Source organism: Sorex fumeus, unplaced genomic scaffold (assembly GCF_029834395.1).
Source record: "Sorex fumeus unplaced genomic scaffold, SorFum_2.1 ptg000044l, whole genome shotgun sequence".
NCBI classification, from domain to species: domain Eukaryota; kingdom Metazoa; phylum Chordata; class Mammalia; order Eulipotyphla; family Soricidae; genus Sorex; species Sorex fumeus.
The window spans coordinates 19,708,463-19,727,846 of record NW_026606101.1 but is presented as its reverse complement, the minus strand read 5'-3'; the positions used below and the strand labels follow the sequence as shown (position 1 = coordinate 19,727,846).

The 19,384-nt window shown below is 51.9% G+C and overlaps 1 protein-coding gene across 1 annotated transcript in view; it reads right to left on the bottom strand.

The window, feature by feature from the left end:
• Window positions 1-1,522: 1,522 nt before the first annotated feature.
• Window positions 1,523-19,384, bottom strand: part of TGM3 (transglutaminase 3) — a 42,093-nt gene continuing 24,231 nt past the window's right edge. The window contains exons 8-13 of the mRNA XM_056121330.1: window positions 14,906-15,009; window positions 13,135-13,380; window positions 8,685-8,993; window positions 5,840-5,997; window positions 2,227-2,360; window positions 1,523-1,783 (exon numbers count right to left, since the gene is read on the bottom strand). Coding sequence (XP_055977305.1) covers window positions 1,636-1,783; window positions 2,227-2,360; window positions 5,840-5,997; window positions 8,685-8,993; window positions 13,135-13,380; window positions 14,906-15,009 — 1,099 coding nt within the window. The 3' untranslated portion in view covers window positions 1,523-1,635. The remainder of the gene's footprint in view (window positions 1,784-2,226; window positions 2,361-5,839; window positions 5,998-8,684; window positions 8,994-13,134; window positions 13,381-14,905; window positions 15,010-19,384) is intronic.

Sequence of the window (19,384 nt, the reverse complement as noted above, 5' to 3'; positions counted from 1 at the left end):
AGTCATTGGTACAAAATTAAACTTTTCAGCAGGTTTCTTCTACCCAGGCACAAAGGAGGATGCAGGAAGCTACTCGCAGAGGTCATAAATAGTGTAGGCAACCACCATGGGCTGACGAGCCTGGAGTGTGCCCCCCAGGACGACTCAGCACATTTCTAATCTCCCTGCGCAAGGCCCAGATTCTAACTGACAACAACTCAGCGAAATACACACTAGAAGGCTGCAGGTAGATGGGGGCCATAAGAAAAGTCTATCCCAAGCCTGACTTAAGGCTAAGCCACATTCTCTGGACTCCTGCAGATATACAGGAGTGAGCCAAGAAAAGATATACAGGAGTGAGCCAAGAAAAGGGCCATAAACACAGACAAAGACAGCACTGGGTCTTTTGTTCCTTGGAGGCAAGGCCTGCTTGCCCCTTTGCAAGTGTCCTATGTTCCTAGTAAATTGACTTTCCCTGCCTATAATGCTCTTGGTCAATCCCTCTCACAAATCATCATCTCTGTTCCCCAGCCCCAGCATCTTGGTGGCCCACTTCAGGCATTCGTCTTTCCTCTGATTCATCTCTGGGTGGGAGGGATTCTGTTTGGCTGAGCTGGAAATGGATAGATGCTGGCCTGGGGCAGTCTTGGGTAAACCCGGAAACTCAAGTGATAGGGAGGCTCTGGGATCTGCTAGGGGTGGTGGCAGGGGGTCAAGGCCAAGGATACCCTTCAGGGAGACATGTTTGTGATGGCAAAGAAGATTCTAGATGGCTTAGTGTGAGGGATGCAGGCAGGGACACAGCTGTCTCCTGGTGTGAGAGGAATATAGACGAGGAGTCAAGAGGCCAGCACCAGGCCTGCAGTGAAAGTCCCTGCTCATATTGGCAGCAATGTGCAAGGTCCTAATGGGGTGTGACCAGCACAGGGAGAGTGCTTGGGGCCCTGTGGGGCCACGTGCTCACTCTCCAGGCAGTCTGACTCTGACCCATTTTAGGGTCACAGATTGGATAGTTTCCATAACTGGACTCTTCTTGTACCTGGACCCGCAGCTGACCAACCCTGGTCCCTGTGGGCCTGGAACACAAAGAACAAGGCTTCCCCCAAGGTCATTCATCATCCAGAACACACCCCAGCCCCCATCCTTCTCCACCAGCTTCTGAGGGAACACAGCAACGTCACAAAACAGGGATGCATGTCAGTGTGTTTTTGAACATTTATTTTCAGTGTAAGGATGTGAGTGCCACGGAGGATGGCTAAGTGACCCCTCGCCTCCAGGGTGGTCTGAGGCAGGGTCAGGCTGGGTACCAGCAAACAGTCCAGACTATCTTCTCCCCCTGAATCCATGTGGGGGGTCGCCTGGGTTGGGGGTGGCCACTCTGTCCTGCAGCGTCATCTGGCGTGAGGGCTGAGCAGGGTCCGTGGGTGGGGAGCAGGACGCGTGGAGGGGAGCACGGTGTGGACTCGGTCTAGGAGTGTGGGAGGGGGTGAGTGCTGGAGCCGGAGGAGGTCCAGGTCCAGGCCGTCTCGGGGGGGCTGGGAGGGAGGTGGGTTTCCCAGGCTGCAGAGCGTGGACAGGGGGGCTCACGCCACAGGCAAACCCCGCCTGCTCTGCGGAACCCAAGTTTGTATGGGGCGGGGGGGCCACCGTGGCCCTTCACTCGGCCACATCGATGGACAGCATAGCCTTGATGGCAGGAAACTTGTTGCAGGAGAAGTCAGCCAGGAGCTGCTTGGTGCCACTCCGAGTGGGCATGATCTCGAAGCGCACTCGGGATCTCTCCTTGGGGCGCAGAGCAGGCACCCTGTAGGGGAAGGGAACAGGTGAGTGCGGTGAGGGTGTGAGCTGAATGGGCCTGCTGGGGCTTTGACCCCTCTTGAGGTGGGAGCTGGAGCCATCACTGTTTGTCAGTGATGGCTCCCTCTCCCAGCCTCTGCAGGTCACCAACTCCCATTGGGACCCCTCAGCGGGGGGAGATGAGTCAGGGGCGGAAATATCTTCCCAATATGCTAACCTCTCAGGTCTTGCTATGAGCTCTGGTGACCTGGGCTTCCTGGGAAGGAGCTGAAACTTGGATGCAACTCCCATCCCCCATGCACACGTGAGCCCTGATATGCAGACCCTGAGTTTCAGGGCAAGAGGCCCTAAGCAGCCGGAGGAGCTTAGTCTGTCGCTGCAGAGCTTCGGGGAAACCTTCTCTGCCCTCGCTGCCCCCTTCTCACAAGCCAACCCGGGCCCGGGACTCACTGGATCTTGAGGTTGCCTCTGAGCAGGCCGCTCCCCTCCACCATCAGTATACAGTCCTTCACCGGCTCGTCCAGTGGGTTGGAGAACAACATCTGCACGTTCACGGGCTTCCGCACCCGGGCCTCGTCCAGCACCTGATGGGAAAGGGGAAAGGGGAGTCAGGATACGGGCTGCTGGCCCCTCACCGCCACACGCAAGCATCCCTAGGGCTGGGCAGGTGACATGGGGGTTGGGATCCCAGGGGATAAAAGACTGATGGTTTAGTTCATCTAAGTGCCAGTGGTACTCAGGCCGAGCTTCTAGGACATTGCTCTCCTCTCCCTGTTCTCTGGCAACGGACCCCTGGACTGAGAGGGAGAAATAGCTGGCAGCTAGACCATCCCAGCTCAGCTTGAGAAGGGATACTCCTGCATCCCAGAACAGCCAGGACCACAGGAAACGCGTGTGACCTGAGAGGAGAATCCTTTGAAGTGTAATAGCATTAATCTTTGGTTTTTCTTTTCTATTTTCACCGTATCTCATGATGTTCAGGAGCTATTTCTGACTCCGTGCTCAGGAACGACCCCTGGCAGTGCTCGGTGGACCATGTGTGGTACCAGAGATTTGAACCAGGGTTGTGAGGATGCAAGTCAAGTGCCTTGGGGCTGGAGGAGTAGAACAGTGGGGGAGGGCGCTTGCCTTGCATGTGTCCAACCCAGATTCTATCCTCAGCACTCTACATAGTTCCCAGAGCCCTCCAGGTTTGATCCTTGGGCTCAGAGCCAGGAGTCAGCCCCGAGCACTGCTTGTTGTGGTTTCTCCCACTCAAGCCCCCCTCCCAACAAAAAAAACAAAAAGACAAGGACCTAAACCCCTGTACTGTCACTCCGAGTTGGTTTTACTGTTTGTGGCCACTAACCCTCTGAGTGATAAAGCACAGTCCAGATGGACTCAATTACCAGGCCTTTCTGGGCCCAGGCACTTCGCTCTGCTTTTGGTACCCTGCAGTGTCTGCTGATAATTTATGCCTAATGGATACACTTTAGAGACCCTGATCTCTACCATTATTTCTCCCAGGAAAATTACTGATGCGTGAAATAGTTGAAGAGGGGAACAAAATTTCATGCCACTGGCATATGTTGAGGCTACATAAAAGACCATATTTTTCATATTGGTGATCAATTTGCAATCTCCGTGTATTTGCTTTTTCTTTCTTTTTAGGCACAATCCTACTGTTCTAGCAACCCAAATTGGTTTGTGTACCCAAAGGAGAGATTGAGAGTTACCAATAACTGGCGTCTGGGTCACGGGCCATGTGAGGGATGCTGCAGTATGGTGGGGACAATGTTCTGAATTTCTGGACTGATCCTCGGTCTAATGTCCTCAGTGCCGAGTGCTAGTCGGTGCTGATACAATCATGGAATTTTACCCAAACTACTCTCATCTTTTTCAACAGATAACCCCCACCTGCTCTCCAATCTGTGCCCTGTTTTGAGTGTACTTTGCCTTGATTCATCTCATTAAGACAAGACTGTCTGGAGTCTCTGAAGGCTGGAGCAAAGGAGAGAAGTTGCAAGAAGGAAATTCACACAAAGAGACCCAAAAGGAGAAAGATCAGGTGCCTTTCTAAAAGATTAAATAGGAAAATTCTCCATGGCCCCTTTGCAGCCAGTATGCATTCTGATGTGCTCGCCAAAGATAATATCTTCTCTTCAAAGACAAAGCCGATTTGATATGGAAATCCGAAAGATGTAGAACAAAACTGTTGAATAAAAGATAAGCTAGAAAATGATTTGAGGATACTGGGCAGGGGTGCATGGAAGGTGATGGGGGAGCTTTGTTTTAAACCCCATCATGCTGTCCCTCGACTGGGGACAGGGACCCAGAGCTGGGCTGGCTGTCAGGACTCCAGGCCAGGGACTGATTCTTGGAAATACCCTGGGAAACAGAAGAGGCTTGAACACGCAAGGGACAAGCATGGGCTGACAATTTCTCAGAAAAGAATGCTAGCCCGGAGCCACCAAGCCCAGTTCCAGAGCTGCGTGTTTGACAGACAATGTCTGATCCATGTCTAAGATAGCATGTTGGGGACACAGTTCAGGGACCAGATCAGGGTCGGCCTCCACCTGCAGAGTTTGCATCTGGTAGGAAACCACAACCAAACAATGGCACAGATAAAGGAGTGACTTCCAGGAGGACAAATGCCACAAAGAAGGAGGACAGAGGTGGCCTAGAGAGATAGATCCAAGGTCTGGGGTGCAGGACTTGCAGACAGGAGGGCCCAGGCTCTGTATGATCTCCTGAGTGACCCCTGAGCATGGAGCTGGGAGTTGACCCTGAGCGCTACTGGGTGTGGCTCTAAAACAGGAAGGAAGAAGGAAGGAAGGAAGGAAGGAAGGAAGGAAGGAAGGAAGGAAGGAAGGAAGGAGACTTAAAGGCATGTATCTAGCAGTCAGACTGAATGGGAGCATGGGGAAAGTGGGGGGCAGAAAACAATATCTTATAGGGGATATTTTAGTCTCCCTGTGAGAGCTGGAGTAACCGACAGTGGAGCTCTTGGCTCTGTCATCTTGCTCTGTGTCCTGCCATTTGCCGTCAGCTCACACCTTGGCCAGTGATAGCGCCAAGGTGTGAGCTGCTTACCCTCTGCTGTCCCTGAAACCACCCAGCCTCTGTCCCCCCAGCCTACCTCTGTGATGGGGACCCCCTCACACACTATTCTGGAGCCAGGGCAAGAAAGCCCCCAGCAGCCTCTCAGAGCCAGATGTGAAGGGGGCCCGCCTGTGAGGGTCTCTGTGGGACCCTGCTGTGGGCTTGGCCCTCCATGACAGGCCTACACCCCTCGGATGTTTTGGGGGGGGCGAGGGGGTTCAGGAGCTGGAGCGGACAGGACAAGCTGAGGCCAGGGTGGGGTAGCCCTGAGTGCCTCTCACAGAACGCAAATCCCCCAATGTTTCGGCTCCTGCAAGGGAATCTGGGAATAGGGCCCATTGCCAAAGGCAAGGCTAAGAGCAGAGCTGGAGACGCCCCACTCTCAGCCACTCTCAGGTGCTGGGATCCCCAGTCCTGAGGTCTCGCCCTTGCTGTGGAACAGCTGACAGCTCCCGTCTCCCCTCTGGGCCTGAGTTTACTCAGGGATCAAAGGTCAGGGTGGTCTGAATGGGTTGGCTCCCTGCATCCTGGGCTCTGTAACTCTGGGTCTGGAAGTGGGGGGCATGCTGTTCTGGCCTGTGGTTGATCTGAACCCCACACAGGGCCGGGGCTGGGTCATAGAGGCCCTTGCTGGCAGAATCCCTCACCTCACCATAGCACCCACAACTCGCCTCTGTGATCCCTGAGCATGGCATGGCCCAGGCAGATGCTGAGAATCTAGTCCTTGGGCGAGAAAACACCTCATTTGGGGTCCCCCATAGATCTAGGATTAGAGCCAAGGTTGCTGCTGGGTGGCATGCAGGGCAGGGGGCATGGTCTGGTTAGAACGAGACCCTCTGCCTGGCCCATGCAGCAGTGACCAGAGCCAAGTAGGGGCCATTTTTGGCCCCGCTCACAGGGAGTCCTGCCCTCCCTTGCCTCCTAGAACACATGGTGGGACACGTCCCAGGTCCCAGGCGGCTCCCCTCCCTCTGCTCTGTACCTCCAGGGTCAGCGTGGGGTTGTCCAGGATGACGTCCCTTGCCACCACCACCTCGCTCTCGTCGGTGACCTGGCACACGGCCGTGGTCCGGATCATGTTGTCAGCCTTCAGGTACTTCTGGTACTGGGCATAGGTGATCTTCACAGGGTGCTGGATTTCTGGAGGGAGAAGTTGGGGTGAGGGGAGCATGAGGAGTGTGGGGTGACTGACTTCGGAGACTTTCAGAGCGATGCCAAGCTGAGCTAGCTGGGAGGATGTGGTCAGAAGCATCTGTAGACCAATCCTGTGAGAACTGCCCCCACCTTGGTACCTCCCTTTGGCATGGGCTCTGGAGCAGGGACTGGGGACACCAGGACCAGTGGATCGGGCAGCCCCCCACCCCAAAAGGAGGAGGTCGGGTTCATAGGGGCCGGATCCTGCTTCCTGTCTTGGAGAAAGCCAGGTGCCCCTTCCTTGACAGAGTGGGGAAACAGGAACCATAACAGATGGTGTCAAGGGGACACATGGTCCCGGGGGAAAGGCCACAGGGATGGACCAAGGATGTGGCTAGGCTGGCGGCTTTCCCTGCTTCTGAACCACCCCCGCAACCCAGTAGAGCAGGCCCCAGAAGCACTGTCCTTCCCATCATGGCACATCCTTCCTGTGTCACCTCCTCTGACTATGCTGCGGCCCCCTGACCTGTGTCACTGACTTCCTCTCACTTGTCCCTGAAAAGACCCCTCTGTGCCTTCTGTCCCCCAGCACCTTCTGCAGCAGGCCCACTGTAACCTGATGGAAATATTTCTGCTGGCCTCTCCTTGCTTTATCTGGGAACTGGGGTCCTGGGGCCTGCTCCCTCCCTCTGCAGCCCAAGGCACTCACCCACTCAGTCAGGCTGGGTGTGCCCACAGTGTGCCGCGCCTTGGGGAGGGGAATAGGAAGATGGTTCAAAGGACTGGAGGGCATGCTTTCTTTATAGGAACCCTGGGTTCCACCAGCACCACCGGCAGCAACCCCCTGAACACCACCAAGTATGGCCCCTCAAGCATAGTAAAGCAAAAACTAAAGCACTGTGGAGGAAGTTTCTAGTACTGAGTGAGCTTCCCTGCTCCTTCTGATGCTCCAACAACAGCTCCCAGTGCCAGCTCCCACCCTCTTGGGCAGCGGCCACTGAGTCTCAGATAAGGAGGAGGACTTAAGGGCATTGAGGCATTGGCCATCTCCAGGCTCAGGGCTCCTGCCCCAGCCTTTGCCCTGTTTCTGGCTCTACCCTGCTGCTTCTTACAGAAGCGGGAGTGGTTTGTCATTCTCTGCTTCACTCACGGGAATGATTTGGGGCCCCCTGGCACAGCCAGTAGCCCTGGCTTTGCTATTAAGAGGATTTCTGCTACAGTTCTGCCAGAGTGCTAGGGGGCGGCTGCCTGGTGACAGGTGTAACCCGTTTCCATTTCTCTGCAGACGGAATTCTTGCAAGATGGGCTTGTATAATTAATCGGGTTTTATTAGCTCCTCTGGTGAAGCAGACAGCCATCCCGCCCTGGGGAATCTGCTTTGGAACTCAGAACTTTTTATACCTGCCTCTGATGCTGCTGCAGCTGCCTCTCAGCTGCACCTCACCCCCTCCTAGGCTCCTCCCCACCGCCCATACCCACAAGTCTCAGATCTCCAGGAAAAGCATCACTGTCGTCAGGCATCAGGGAACCCCACCATCCACTGGGAACAGTGTGACTGGGGATGGGTGGGGGCCGGGACTACGGCTGAGGTTTTTGACTCTGTAGTCCACAACAAGCCTCCCAGGGTCCAACCTGGAAACTGAATAACTGTAGGTGGGGCGGTTGGTGTGTGTGTGTGTGTGTGTGTGTGTGTGTGTGTGTGTGTGTGTGTGTGTGTATGGTGGGTAGGAGTGAGGGTGCACTGCGGTGATGGAGTTTAGAAAACATGGTGGCATGGGTTTAAGCAGCAGGAAATCCAGGTTGGAGACCCCAGCATGATCATTGCTAGCCATGCTGCTCATTCTCTTTTCAGGGACAGGATTTCCCCAAGGGTACTGAGGTTTCAAGAAACTCTTGAATATCTGGGTTGAATGACTCAGTGCTAGCACTCAAGGATGGGGTGTCCCTCAAATCCTGTGGTGCCTGTGTGGTGGGGAGGGGAAAGGTGCTTTGGCCAGGCAGCTCCTACCAGAGTCCCCCACCCCTGTCTTATTCCCAGCCCTGCCTCCTCTTCTCATAAGCATGGCAGGGAATGTTCAGCCTATGGACCATATAAGGTCCACAAAATCTTGGGGTCTGGTCCTGGTGCTTGATGGACTAGAGTTCTCCCAGAAGCTTCTCGCAAGCTGGGTGAGGGCCATTCTGCCTTGATAATCAGGCCCTGGAATGATGCTGTAAATATCTACATGACTTGGGGCAAATGAAAGGCTTTGCACCCTTGCAAGGCTTAAGCCAGAATCGCTCTCAGCCTGCTTCCTGCCTCTATGTAATGGGTAACTAACTGTGTCTGTCCTTGCAGGAAGGTCAGGCAAGACCGTCTGCACTGGTGGTGGAAAGTTGAGAATGCTCATGGAGTGTGTGTGTGTTGGGGTGGGGGAGGATTGGGAGGAGATGGGGGAGTCTGAGAGTGTCTCTGCACCTAATTCCTCCCACCCAGCCTGCGGGGGGTAGGAAAGGATTCACCTTGGCAATACCCTGACTTGCACCCATACAGCAGCCACTTGTTGGACATCCCAAACCTAAGGCCTAATCACCCTTTGCAGCTTCTTCCCAACTCAGCTGCCCTAGGAGATCTCCAGCCCCAACAGAGGAAGGGCTGCCTCAGGCCTCAGACACCTCGACACCCCGACACCCCACGGGCCCGGCCCTCTTACCTTCCTCGGGGTCCAGGGAGACGGTGATGGAATCCTTAAACACCTCGTGTACCAGGGTGCCATTGTAGACGATGGTCCAGGCCGTCATGTTCACTGTCACAGTCTTCAGGTCCCTCGTCAGGTTCTTGAGGATGAGGGCCATGTTGACCTCTTTGCCCACGGCCAGGACGCCCGTGACCTTGAACACGCCCGAGATGCTGGGCTCCCGCTCCTCATCTTCTCTGCCCCCAGCGGACGTGGGGCCAAACCTGTCATTGGGTTTCAGTTTCCCCAGAGCCTTTTCAAACACTTTTCTTTCCTGGCCAGATCCTGTGTGGTGGGGAAAGAGAGAAGCATTTCAAGGCTGTGGTGGGTGCGACCCAAACAAAGGCCAGCACCCCGCCCCCAGCCAGACTCCCTCACCTTGTGGTCAGTCCCAGGTGGCCACCTGTCCTCTCCACGTTTGCATTTCTTTGCACCCTCATGTCCTGCACTCGGGACTCTAGACCTGTTGCTCCCTGGTCACCTCTCACCCGCGCCCCATCTACAGAGGGGCAGGGAATGATCGGACACAGCATATTCTATGCCACTTGCCACCTGGCAGAGGTTACTTAGGTTAGGCTGTTTCTCTCTCTCCCTCTCCCTCTCTTTCTCTCCAAAAAATAATGAGCAAACAGACAAATTAAAAAGAAATAACAAGAAAATGGAGCTGAAAAGATTACAGGGTGCTTGTTATCACCAACCACAACAAGGTTTTTGATTTACGAAGGATGTCATTAAATTTTTTGTTCCAGGAGAGAGAGAGAGAGAGAGAGAGAGAGAGAGAGAGAGAGAGAGAGAGAGAGAGAGAGAGAGAGAGAGAGGGAGGGAGAGAGAGATTTACAGATATTGAGAGAGAAAGGGGGACGGGACAGTGACACAGAGACAGATGAAGAGAGAAGAGAGACAAAGGCACAGAGAGAGATGAAGAGAGAGACAAAGGGAGAGGAGAGAGGAGGGCTCAACAGGCTGAACACATGCTTTGCATCAGGGATCAAAGCACATGTTTTGACTCCTGGCACTGTCTGGCCCTCTGGAACTGCTGAGAATGACACTTTGAGGGGCTGGAGCCATATTACAGTGAGTAGGGCCCTTGCCTTGCATGTGCAAAATCTGGCTTTGATCCTGGACATCCCATGTTGTCTCTTAAGCACCTCCGGAACTAATTCCTGAGTGCAGAGCCAGGAGTGATCCCTGAGTGTCACAAGATGTGACCCAAAACCACAAATATACTTTTTACCCCTATTTTATTTTGATTTGGGGATCACACCTGATAGTGTCCAGGGCTTAGTCCTGGCTCTCTTCTCAGGAATCAGTCCTGGTAGGTTCAGGGAAGCATGTGTGTGCAGGAGATAGAACCAAGGTCAGCCTTGTACAAGGCAAGTGCCCTATCTGCCATTCTCTCTCTCTCTCTCTCTCTCTCTCTCTCTCTCTCTCTCTGGTCTCTCTTGTTTTTTACCCCATGATTCTAGTTTGTACCGTGGAAGTAGAGAGGGACCCTTTGATCTGTGTCAACTGGCCAGCACCTCCCATGGCTGGACCAACTTCCCAGCTCAGGCAAGTTCCAAGTACGCTCTGAGTGTTTAGATTTCAAGTACACTCAGACTCAATGAAAGGACGAGACATCTGACACTGACTCAGTTGTAGGTGATGCCGAGTGGGGCTAGAGGCAGAGCCCCAGGACAGTGCCAGGATGGACTTAAAGCTCACAGCTCTTGGGCACTCGGAGCTGAGTAACCAGCACAAAGCCTCTGAGCCAGCTTTGACCACACAATTCAGCGAGGGCCCCGCCTTGGCCTCACATGGGCTCACAGGGCCCCGAGCTTCCAGAACACCAGCTATTTAGGGATACAGGCCTTCCATAAGGCCCTCAGCTTTCCCAAGCCACCCAGGAAAGATCGAGGGATTTATTAGAAGCACAAATGTATTGCAGTTTGGCAAGGCCTTGGCCAGAAGTTACGTGTAAGAACTGGCAGAGACCCCGGAGGCCAACTTCTTCATGGCCCTCACGTGAGCACGAAGGCCCTCCGAGAAGTGACTGGTCTAAAGAGCAACACTCGAGGCCCAGAGGGAGCCGATCGCCAGGTGTCCAGCACCGCCCCCCCAACAGTAAGTGCTTCCTCCCACATACCCTGCTTGAAAGGAAGCAGACAGCTAGATTACCCAAACTGGTAGCTCCCGAAGGGCTGGGTCCCTGTGGCTGCCTTTCCATTTCCAGCCGAGCTGCAGGTCCACACCCAGGGCGGCTGTGTGTGCCAGGAACTGAGGGCTCTGTGCTCGGACCGGGAAGCGGGGCTGTTTCCACCAGAAGGCTCGGAGCTAGGATGGCTATATAGGTCACCTGCCCGGCTTACTCAAGTCTAAGCTTCCTGCTACTGTTTGCTCCTTGGTGTCTGGCGATTGCGCAAATGCTTAGCAACCCGTTTTATGAGCTTTTCCTCCCCGAGGCCCTGAGAGACGAGGTGGCTCTTCGGGAAGGAGAACTGGGCGACAACAGGCACTGTGATCAGCCCTGCTGTCACACAGGGGCTGGAGCTCTGCTGGGCTCCCCCCTTCTGCCCCCGTGTGGCCACAGCCTGGTTCCTCTCTAAATCACAGAGGAGGGTTTCCCTGGGAGCAGCTCAGAGGCAGAATCAGGGTGTGACCGGGAGGTGATCCCAGGCCCGGGAAAGCTGTGCACGTCCTGACAGTTCCCACTGAAGGCTGCAGCTGGGCCAGTTGATGCAAGTCCCCCTGCTCTGGATCCAGCGCCCACTTTGCTAGGTCGGCACTGCCTCCACATCAGTTCTTTTGAATCCAGCTGCAGGCGGTTATTGCTATGCCTTGGAAGGGAGATCAGGAGGGCCAGAGAATCCTGCATCAGGCAAGAGGTGGCACCTCCTGGCCTCCTGCCCCTGGGAACTTGTTCCCTGGTCCCCTTACCTTGTTTCTCCATCACGGTATTCTTGAGGATTCTATTCCTCCCTCTGCCTCCCCCTGGCCCCTGCCAACGAGTTTTCTGTAGGTAGGGGTCTCCCCAGAACCAGGCACAAAGTTGGTCCTTGAGATATGCCCAGGCCCCTGTGATTAACCTTGAGAAGGTCTTTGGGTTCAGTGGCGGGAAGAGCCTGCAGACAGAGCCACGTGGAGGCCATACTTTCTTTACATTAGAGCCATATCCCCAAGTATAGCCATGGACACTGACACCCAGAGGGATGGTCCTCCTGGGTGTGGAGCTGGAACTGTGCCCTGGGCTCAGCAGGCCTCTAGCTCACGAAAGCCAACACCAACCACTACCATGGCACTGAGCCTGAAGGTTGACATGAGGATGCATTGAGGGCACCTTTGCCAGGGCACTTTTCTAGGTCCCTCCGAACCTGCCATGAGGATCTTTGGGATCAGTTCTTTGAAATAATTAAATTAAATTAAATTATTTACGGGTGGTGGGGAGAGGGGGTGGCACCCCACCTAGCTGTGCTCAGGGCTTACTCCTGGCTCTGTGCTCAGGGTGTATTCCTGCCAAGGCTCAGAGAACCATATGGGAATGGGGGGAGGTGGTGCTGGGAATTTAAACACGGGTCAGCCAAGTAAGGCAAGTGTCTTACCCCCTAACTATCATTCCGGCCCTCAAAAACACTTTTTAGAAAGACAGATGTGGCCCTGTCAAGAAGCGACTGTAGTCGACAAGCTTTGGCTATTTCTCAAAACAAAGGTCAACTGTGGAGCTTTGGTTACCACTGAGAGTTCTCAAAGACTGAGACTGCAAAAGCAAAGCAGCCAAGGCAGTTGGAGGAAAAGCAACTCGTGGAGTGCGCTTTCCAGACAGGCAACTATCTGAAGCCAGAAGTGGGCAGAGACCCCCCAAGAAGTGTAGGTCTCTGAGGTCCCCCCCCCAAGAGACCTGCATAGCTGGGACTGTTGAGTCAAATCCTGAGCAACCACGGAATGTCACCATCCAACCCCACCTGCCAAAGTCACTGGAAGGCTCATTCCACAGGTCGCCTTTCCCCGAACTCCCTTGGAGGTTTGGGCAGTGGGTTCACAGGGGCATTTTTCCTAAAGCCAGAGGGGCCTCCTGAGGAGCATGTTGGTCTCAAATAGACTCAGTCACACTGCTCCCCCCCACTTCCCTCCCCCCACACACACATTGTGCAAAGTGAGGGGACCCAGCTGGGCAGGAGGAGAGCTGGCACCTGCCCATGCTGCATGCAGACTTTCACTGGAATCGCGCCTGCCCGTCATGGCTCTGTCCCCACTGGAAGCTGTCTGGGGAAGTTGAGTGTTGGGTTTCCGGGTGCTGCTGACCAGGCAGGCAGAACTGGCTGGGGATGCAGCAGCAGCAGAGGGAGGTGGAGGGAGAATTTTCCCTTCTCCACCCTGAAAGCTGTCTCCCCCCTGCCCCCCCCCCCCCAGACCCAGCCTTGAAATACAGCCCCACCCTCACTCCTCCTACCTTCTGGGTACTTGTACTTCTCCGTTACGTCCATGCGGGAGTTGCTGCCCACAGCCTTGGTGCTGATGTAAACGCCGATGGAGCGCGTGTCCATGGAATTCTTTTTCTGGGTACCAGTGGTGGCATCATAGATCCAGGTGATGCGGTCAGCATTAACCTCCGCAAAGACGAAGGGCATGTCGAAGTCCAGGTTCACGTCACCCTCTCGAACGGCGTTCACAGAGGCAGGGCCGCACTGGAACACCCCTGGTGGCCGGGAGGCAGTTAAGATGCACATTAAAGCCGGGGCCATCCATATGCCCCCAACCTCTGTCTCCACCCTGCCCATTTGACTGTCTGTCCCTTTGTTTGGCATCAGCACAGCTCAGCCTGGCTGATTGCCATTACTCTACAGTGCTCCAGAAGAACTGCACATCTACTGAAGACTGGGGCCCAGTCCTGCATTCTGGGGGTGAGGGATGATCATGTCATCCACTGCTCTTGTTTTGTTTTCTGAAGTGGAAAGGTTTTCTGTCTTGGGCTCAGAGTTGCCCCTTTTCCACCTCTAAAAATCACTGTCTCCAAATCATTGGCCTCATCCCCCGCAGTCCTTTTCCTAGAAGACTTTCCTGAACATTCAGACACAAGAGTCTACTTCTTTGAGATCCCTTGGTCTGACCTTTGAGTTCTTTCTCTATCATTCAGCACAGATAGCTCAGATAGATAGATAGATAGGTGGATGGATGGATGGAAGGATGGATGGATGGATGGATGGATGGATAGGTGAATGAAGGGAGAACTGGATAGATATATGGGTAGATAGATGGATGAAATCTCTGGAAGGTTACCCCTACTACCAAATCTACAAATTCACACTATCCCAGGTAGAGGGGCTGGGGTTGGAGGAGGAGATAAGACTAAACTTTCATTGTAATTCCTGCAGAATGTTTTTTTTTTCTTTTTGGGTCACACCCGGTGATTCTCAGGGGTTTCTCCTGACTCTGCATTCAGGAATTACTCTTGGCAGTACTCGGGGACCATATGGGATGCTGGGAATTGAACCCAGGTCGGTTGCGTGCAAGGCAAACACCCTACCCGCTGTGCTATCACTCCAGCCCCTCCATATCCAGGTTTTACATTTGTAACCTATTTCTTTCAAAATCTGAAAAAGAATACTTACAAAATGAGGCTAGCTGACTAGTCATGCTCCAGAGTTACAGGAGGGGAGATAAGAGGTTCAGGAAAGTTGGGGACCCGAGCTTTATGGGAAAGGAGGGGCAAAGAGGCCAGAGGTGGATGGTCAGGGAAAGGGCCAAGGTCAAACTGCTCTCTAGAGAGCTTAATGGATAGAGGGAGAGGAAAGGGAGCAAGAGAGACGCTGGGACAGTGATCAAGGGACCTCGTGTTGAGCCAGGAATTTGGACCAAATCCAAGGGCCACGGGGGCTGGAGGTTTCTGTGAGAGGAGGCAGAGGTTATGCGACGTGGTGCAGAGAAATTATGGTTGGCAGAGACAAGCGTTTTTCCTGGTTCCTGGCACGAGCCAGGGCCGCCGCCTCAGTGGCAGCTGTGTGAGCACAGGGAGACACCCAGTTCCACAACAGCCAGGGCCAAGCCAAAGTGAGAGAGAAAATTTACATGGAGAATATTTTTGTTTGAATTCCACCATGCTGGGAGTACATGGAGGGGACTCGACTACACTCCTAACTGTTACTGGCAAGACCAGAGAGGTAGAGTCAAACGCAGAGAAAGCGAGGGGGAGGAGGGGGCTGGGAGGGGCAAGAGGGGTTTACCTTGGCTTCTCTCCTGGGGTGTGGCATCCAGAACCTGCCATCCATTGTATGCGGGGCCCAGGTCAGTCCGCACAAGCCAGCACTCATTCCAGACATGGAAGTTCCTGTGGAGAGAATTACAAGATGACTCCTTGTCCAAGGCTGTGCAGCTGATGGTGGCAAACACCAGCGCTCTGATCTGCCAGAGCAGGACCGGGGGGCACAAGCGGGGTTTCCCTGCACCGGCTCCCACTGCTCACCTTGCTGACCAGTGTCCTATTTAATTCCTCAGGGCACCATAAGACAACTCTTTCTATGCCCATCTCATAAAAAAAGGGAAATCGAGGCTCAGATAAGTCAGGCACCTGACAAAATTGACAGTCTATGTTGACACCCAGATACCAGTTTCCTCTGTTATCTGAAAGTATAACATTCTTTTGTTTTCTTTTCTTTTTTGGGGGGATGGGGGTGGGGGTGGGGGAACACCTGGTGATGCTCTGGGCTTACTTCTAGCTCTGCACTTAGGAATCACTCCGGATGGAACTTGGGGGACCATATAGGGTGGGGTGCTGGGGATAGAAATGGGGTCAGCCACGTGCAAGGAAATTGCCTTATTCACTGTACTATCTCTTCGGCTCCTGAAAAGATAACATTATTTTTGTATTCAGGGAGGCCTTCCAAGCAGTGCTCAGGGGAAGTCCAGGGGCTACTTCTAGCAGTACTTGGCTAATCAGGCCAGAGGCTAATGCTAGGATGCAGCAATGCTGGGAGCTGCCAGGGCCACACTGGTGATACTTAGGGGTCTCCAGGGCTACTCTTAGTCATGCTGGGTGTCCATGTGGTGTTGGATTAAATTAAATTTAGGGTTAAATTTAAACCTTTGCTTGCTAGGCCTGGGTCCTGGACCTTGAGCTATCTTTCCAGCCCAAGCAGAACCTTGCTGTGGTATATTTAAGTAGGTTGTTTTGGGGGTCTGAGAATGCTCAAAAACTTTTCCATATAACTTAATAGCATTCTCAGGTTCTCCCCAAATAATGTACTAAATAATAACAAGAATGAACTAAATATTAACTACATTCTCAGGTCCCCCGAAATAATGTACTAAATATTAATAACAATAATGTACTAAATATTAACAACTAAATATTAACAACAAGGGAAGTTCTATTTTTTGAACATTAAGAGGAACTTGGTGCCAAACTTTGAAACTGAATTCCTAGGGCTGGAGTGACAGTACAGCAGAGTGATAGTAGAGCAGGAAGGGCCTTATCCTTGCCCGTGACCAACTGGGCAAGGATCCCAGAATCCCGTAGGGTCCCCCAAGTACCTCCAGGAGTGATTCCTGAGCACGGAGCCAGGAGTCACCCCTGAGCATTACTGGTTTGACCCCATCACAAACAAACAAACAAACAAACAATAAATAAATAAAAGCCAAAGTCCTAGATCATCACATTCTATTGTCTTTTGAGCTAAGAAAGGGGCAGCGTGGCAGACAGCCCCATACAGCTTTCTCTTATGTGTCCTGTTGGGATTCACTTCTGTAGCTCTCAAGGGTTGAAAATGAATGCAACACAAGTAGCAAATGTGGCAGCCCTGGGTGAAAATCTGGGTTGAAGAATGAGCTAAGTTCTTCACCCCTCCCCCTCCTGTTTCCCTCACTGCCCCTCTCTTTCCCGGTGCTGTCAATTAACCAAGGTGTTCCCCATCCTCCTCTTAGATCTTGTCCTCCTTTTTCCTCTCCTCCCCCCAGGCATCCACCTTCATGTGGACTGTGGTTGTTTAGGATGCAACTAGAAGAAGACAGAAGTCCAACATAAACCCAAGTTCTCTATGACTAGAAAAATGTTGTTTTATACTTGTGAAGTGGAGAAGATGATTTCAAGTGGATGACCAACTTCAGAAACCCTAATGGGAAAGACAGGTAGATTTGCAACATCACTAATAGCCAAGATCTGGAAACAGCCCAGATGCCCAGCAACAGATGAACAGGGAAAGAATCTGTATCTAGAGGCATACGGTGGAAAACTACTGAGATATAAGAAAATCTGAAATCTTGCAGTTCATGGCTACGTAGATGGAATGGGAGGGCACCATGCTGAGAAAAGGAATCTGCAGGAGAAGGACAAATACCAAATGATCTGTCTCATTTGTGGAGCATACAGAAACCCAATAATGGAAGAGACAATAGATAGTGAAAACAGATTTGAAAACTCTGTCAATAGAATTGAGTTTGCTGATTGGTAGGGCGGGAGTAGGGAAAAAGGATCTAGAGACAGTGGTGGAGGGGTGTTGGCATTTTAGTAGTGGGGACGGTACAGTGACATTATAAATAATAGTAAACATTATGATGAACAATGTTGTAAATCATGGTGCCTTAATTAAAAGCAAAGCAAAGCAAAAATATTAAAAAAATATTAAAGTTGCATAGGCCAGAGACTTGTTCTGTTTCCAGTATGGAGGAGTAAGCTCCTAATAAATGGCTCTTTCTTGGGTAGCAATAAGGTCTGTAGGGGATACCAGACAGTGTCCTTAATGAGAATTAAGTGGGAGGACTTGGGAAAGGAAAGGAGTGAGCAAGGGGATGCACTGCACTTTGGGTGACATGGCTCTAAGAACAGTTTGTGAGGTAAAACAAAGAGCAGAAAATGCTTCAACACCTTTCTGGTCTGAGGAGTTAAGTGACAAACGCTGGGTCAGTGAGGGCCACTAAAGAGTGGGGGCAGGGAAAGTCTTGTAAGGAAAAGATATGAGAGAAATGATCCCCTACAAAGTCTCAAATTTATACCCCCTCTTTCCTCTTTCTTAGCTTTCAGGGAGACCTCTGAACCAGCCACGGGTGAGCTAGACCAGTTAGATGAGCAATTCCACTCAAGTGAGGACTCAGCTGAGACTGGAACTGCTGCCCTCCACAAGAAAGACAGAGATGGCAACGGTACCCCAGGTAGACTGCTAAAATAGAATAACAGAATCCAGGCATAGCCAAAGTCCAAGATACAACACCACACAACTCACATGACAAAGAGCCAGAAAAACATGACACTCTCCAGGGGAAGAGAATCACCAGGGACCAACCCTGACAAGATCCAGTCGCGATAACACAGCGGTAGGGCGTTTGCCTTGCACACAGCCAACATGGCCGACCCGAGTTCGATTCCTCTGCCCCTCTCGGAGAGCCCGGCAAGCTACCGAGAGTATCTCGCCCGCATGGCAGGGCCTACAAGCTCCCTGTGATGTATTCGATATGCCAGACACAGTAACAACAAAGTCTCCAATGGAGACGATACTGGGACTGCTCGAGCAAATTGACAAACAACGGGAGGGCCTTTACCTTTACCTTTTATTCTTTCTTTGGGTCATACTAGCAGTGTTCGGGGCTTAGTCCTGGCTCTGTGCTCAGAGGTTACTCCTGACAGGACTTGGGGGACCATATGTGGTGCCAGGATCAAATCCAGGTTGGCTATGTGGAAGACCAGTGCCATACCCACCGTACTATCTCTCTGGCCTGGAATTATTGGACTTAAAAGCAGCTATCCTAACTATATTCAAAGAGATACAGGAAAACATTCTTATAGCAAAAGGGAGAAATAGAAAACACAGAAAAATAACCAAATAAAAAAAGTAACTGAAAAAATTCCGAAATCAAAGAATCTCATAATAGGCCTAGAAGAATAGAAATATAAGGAGAGTCAGCAAACTTGAAATAAAATCAGTAGAAATTATTCAATTGGAAGAAGAGAGGGGGAAAGATGGGGAGAAAACTAATAACATGGGGAAAATATAGGTGATCTATACCCTAGACAGAGATTTTCTATAATTAATATTTTAAAGGATGTTACAAATCAATAAGAAAAGGACAAAAGAAAAAAACAACCTCACCACACCAATAAAGGATAATGAACAGGCAATTTTCATAAGGAATACAAATGATCACTGCTCCTATAAAAATAGTTTTATCTTCACCTCGATTAAAAGAAAATAAAAATGACAAAGCGAAGCCTTTTCATGTTTCAGCCTGACAAAGCTGAGAGCAGAGGCTGATACTCATTGTTGTAGGATACTCATTTCCGGGGGTGGTGAAACAAGCACTCCACACACCACTGGTGGGAGTTGAATTGCTATGACACTGTGGAAGGCAATTTGGCAGTGAGAATGAAGAACTTTTAAAAATCTGCGTACCCACTGAGTCAGTAATTCCACTTCTAGGAATTCTTCCCATAAAAATATAGGAGTGCACCTAGGTGATCAGGGAAAGATAGCCATGGAAGTGCTATTTATAATAGCAAAATTCAGGGAAGAAAAGTCATCAGTAAGGGGAGGGGGGTAAACTATGGCCTCGCCAGGCAACAGAATATCACAGAGATGCCCCCCAAAATGAGCAAATTCTGGGGCTGGAGAGACAGTACAGCTGGTAGGGTGCTTGCCTTATGTGCAGCAGACCTGGATTCAATTCCTGGCACCCCATATGGTCTCCTGAGTTCTTTCAGGAGTGATCCCTGAGTG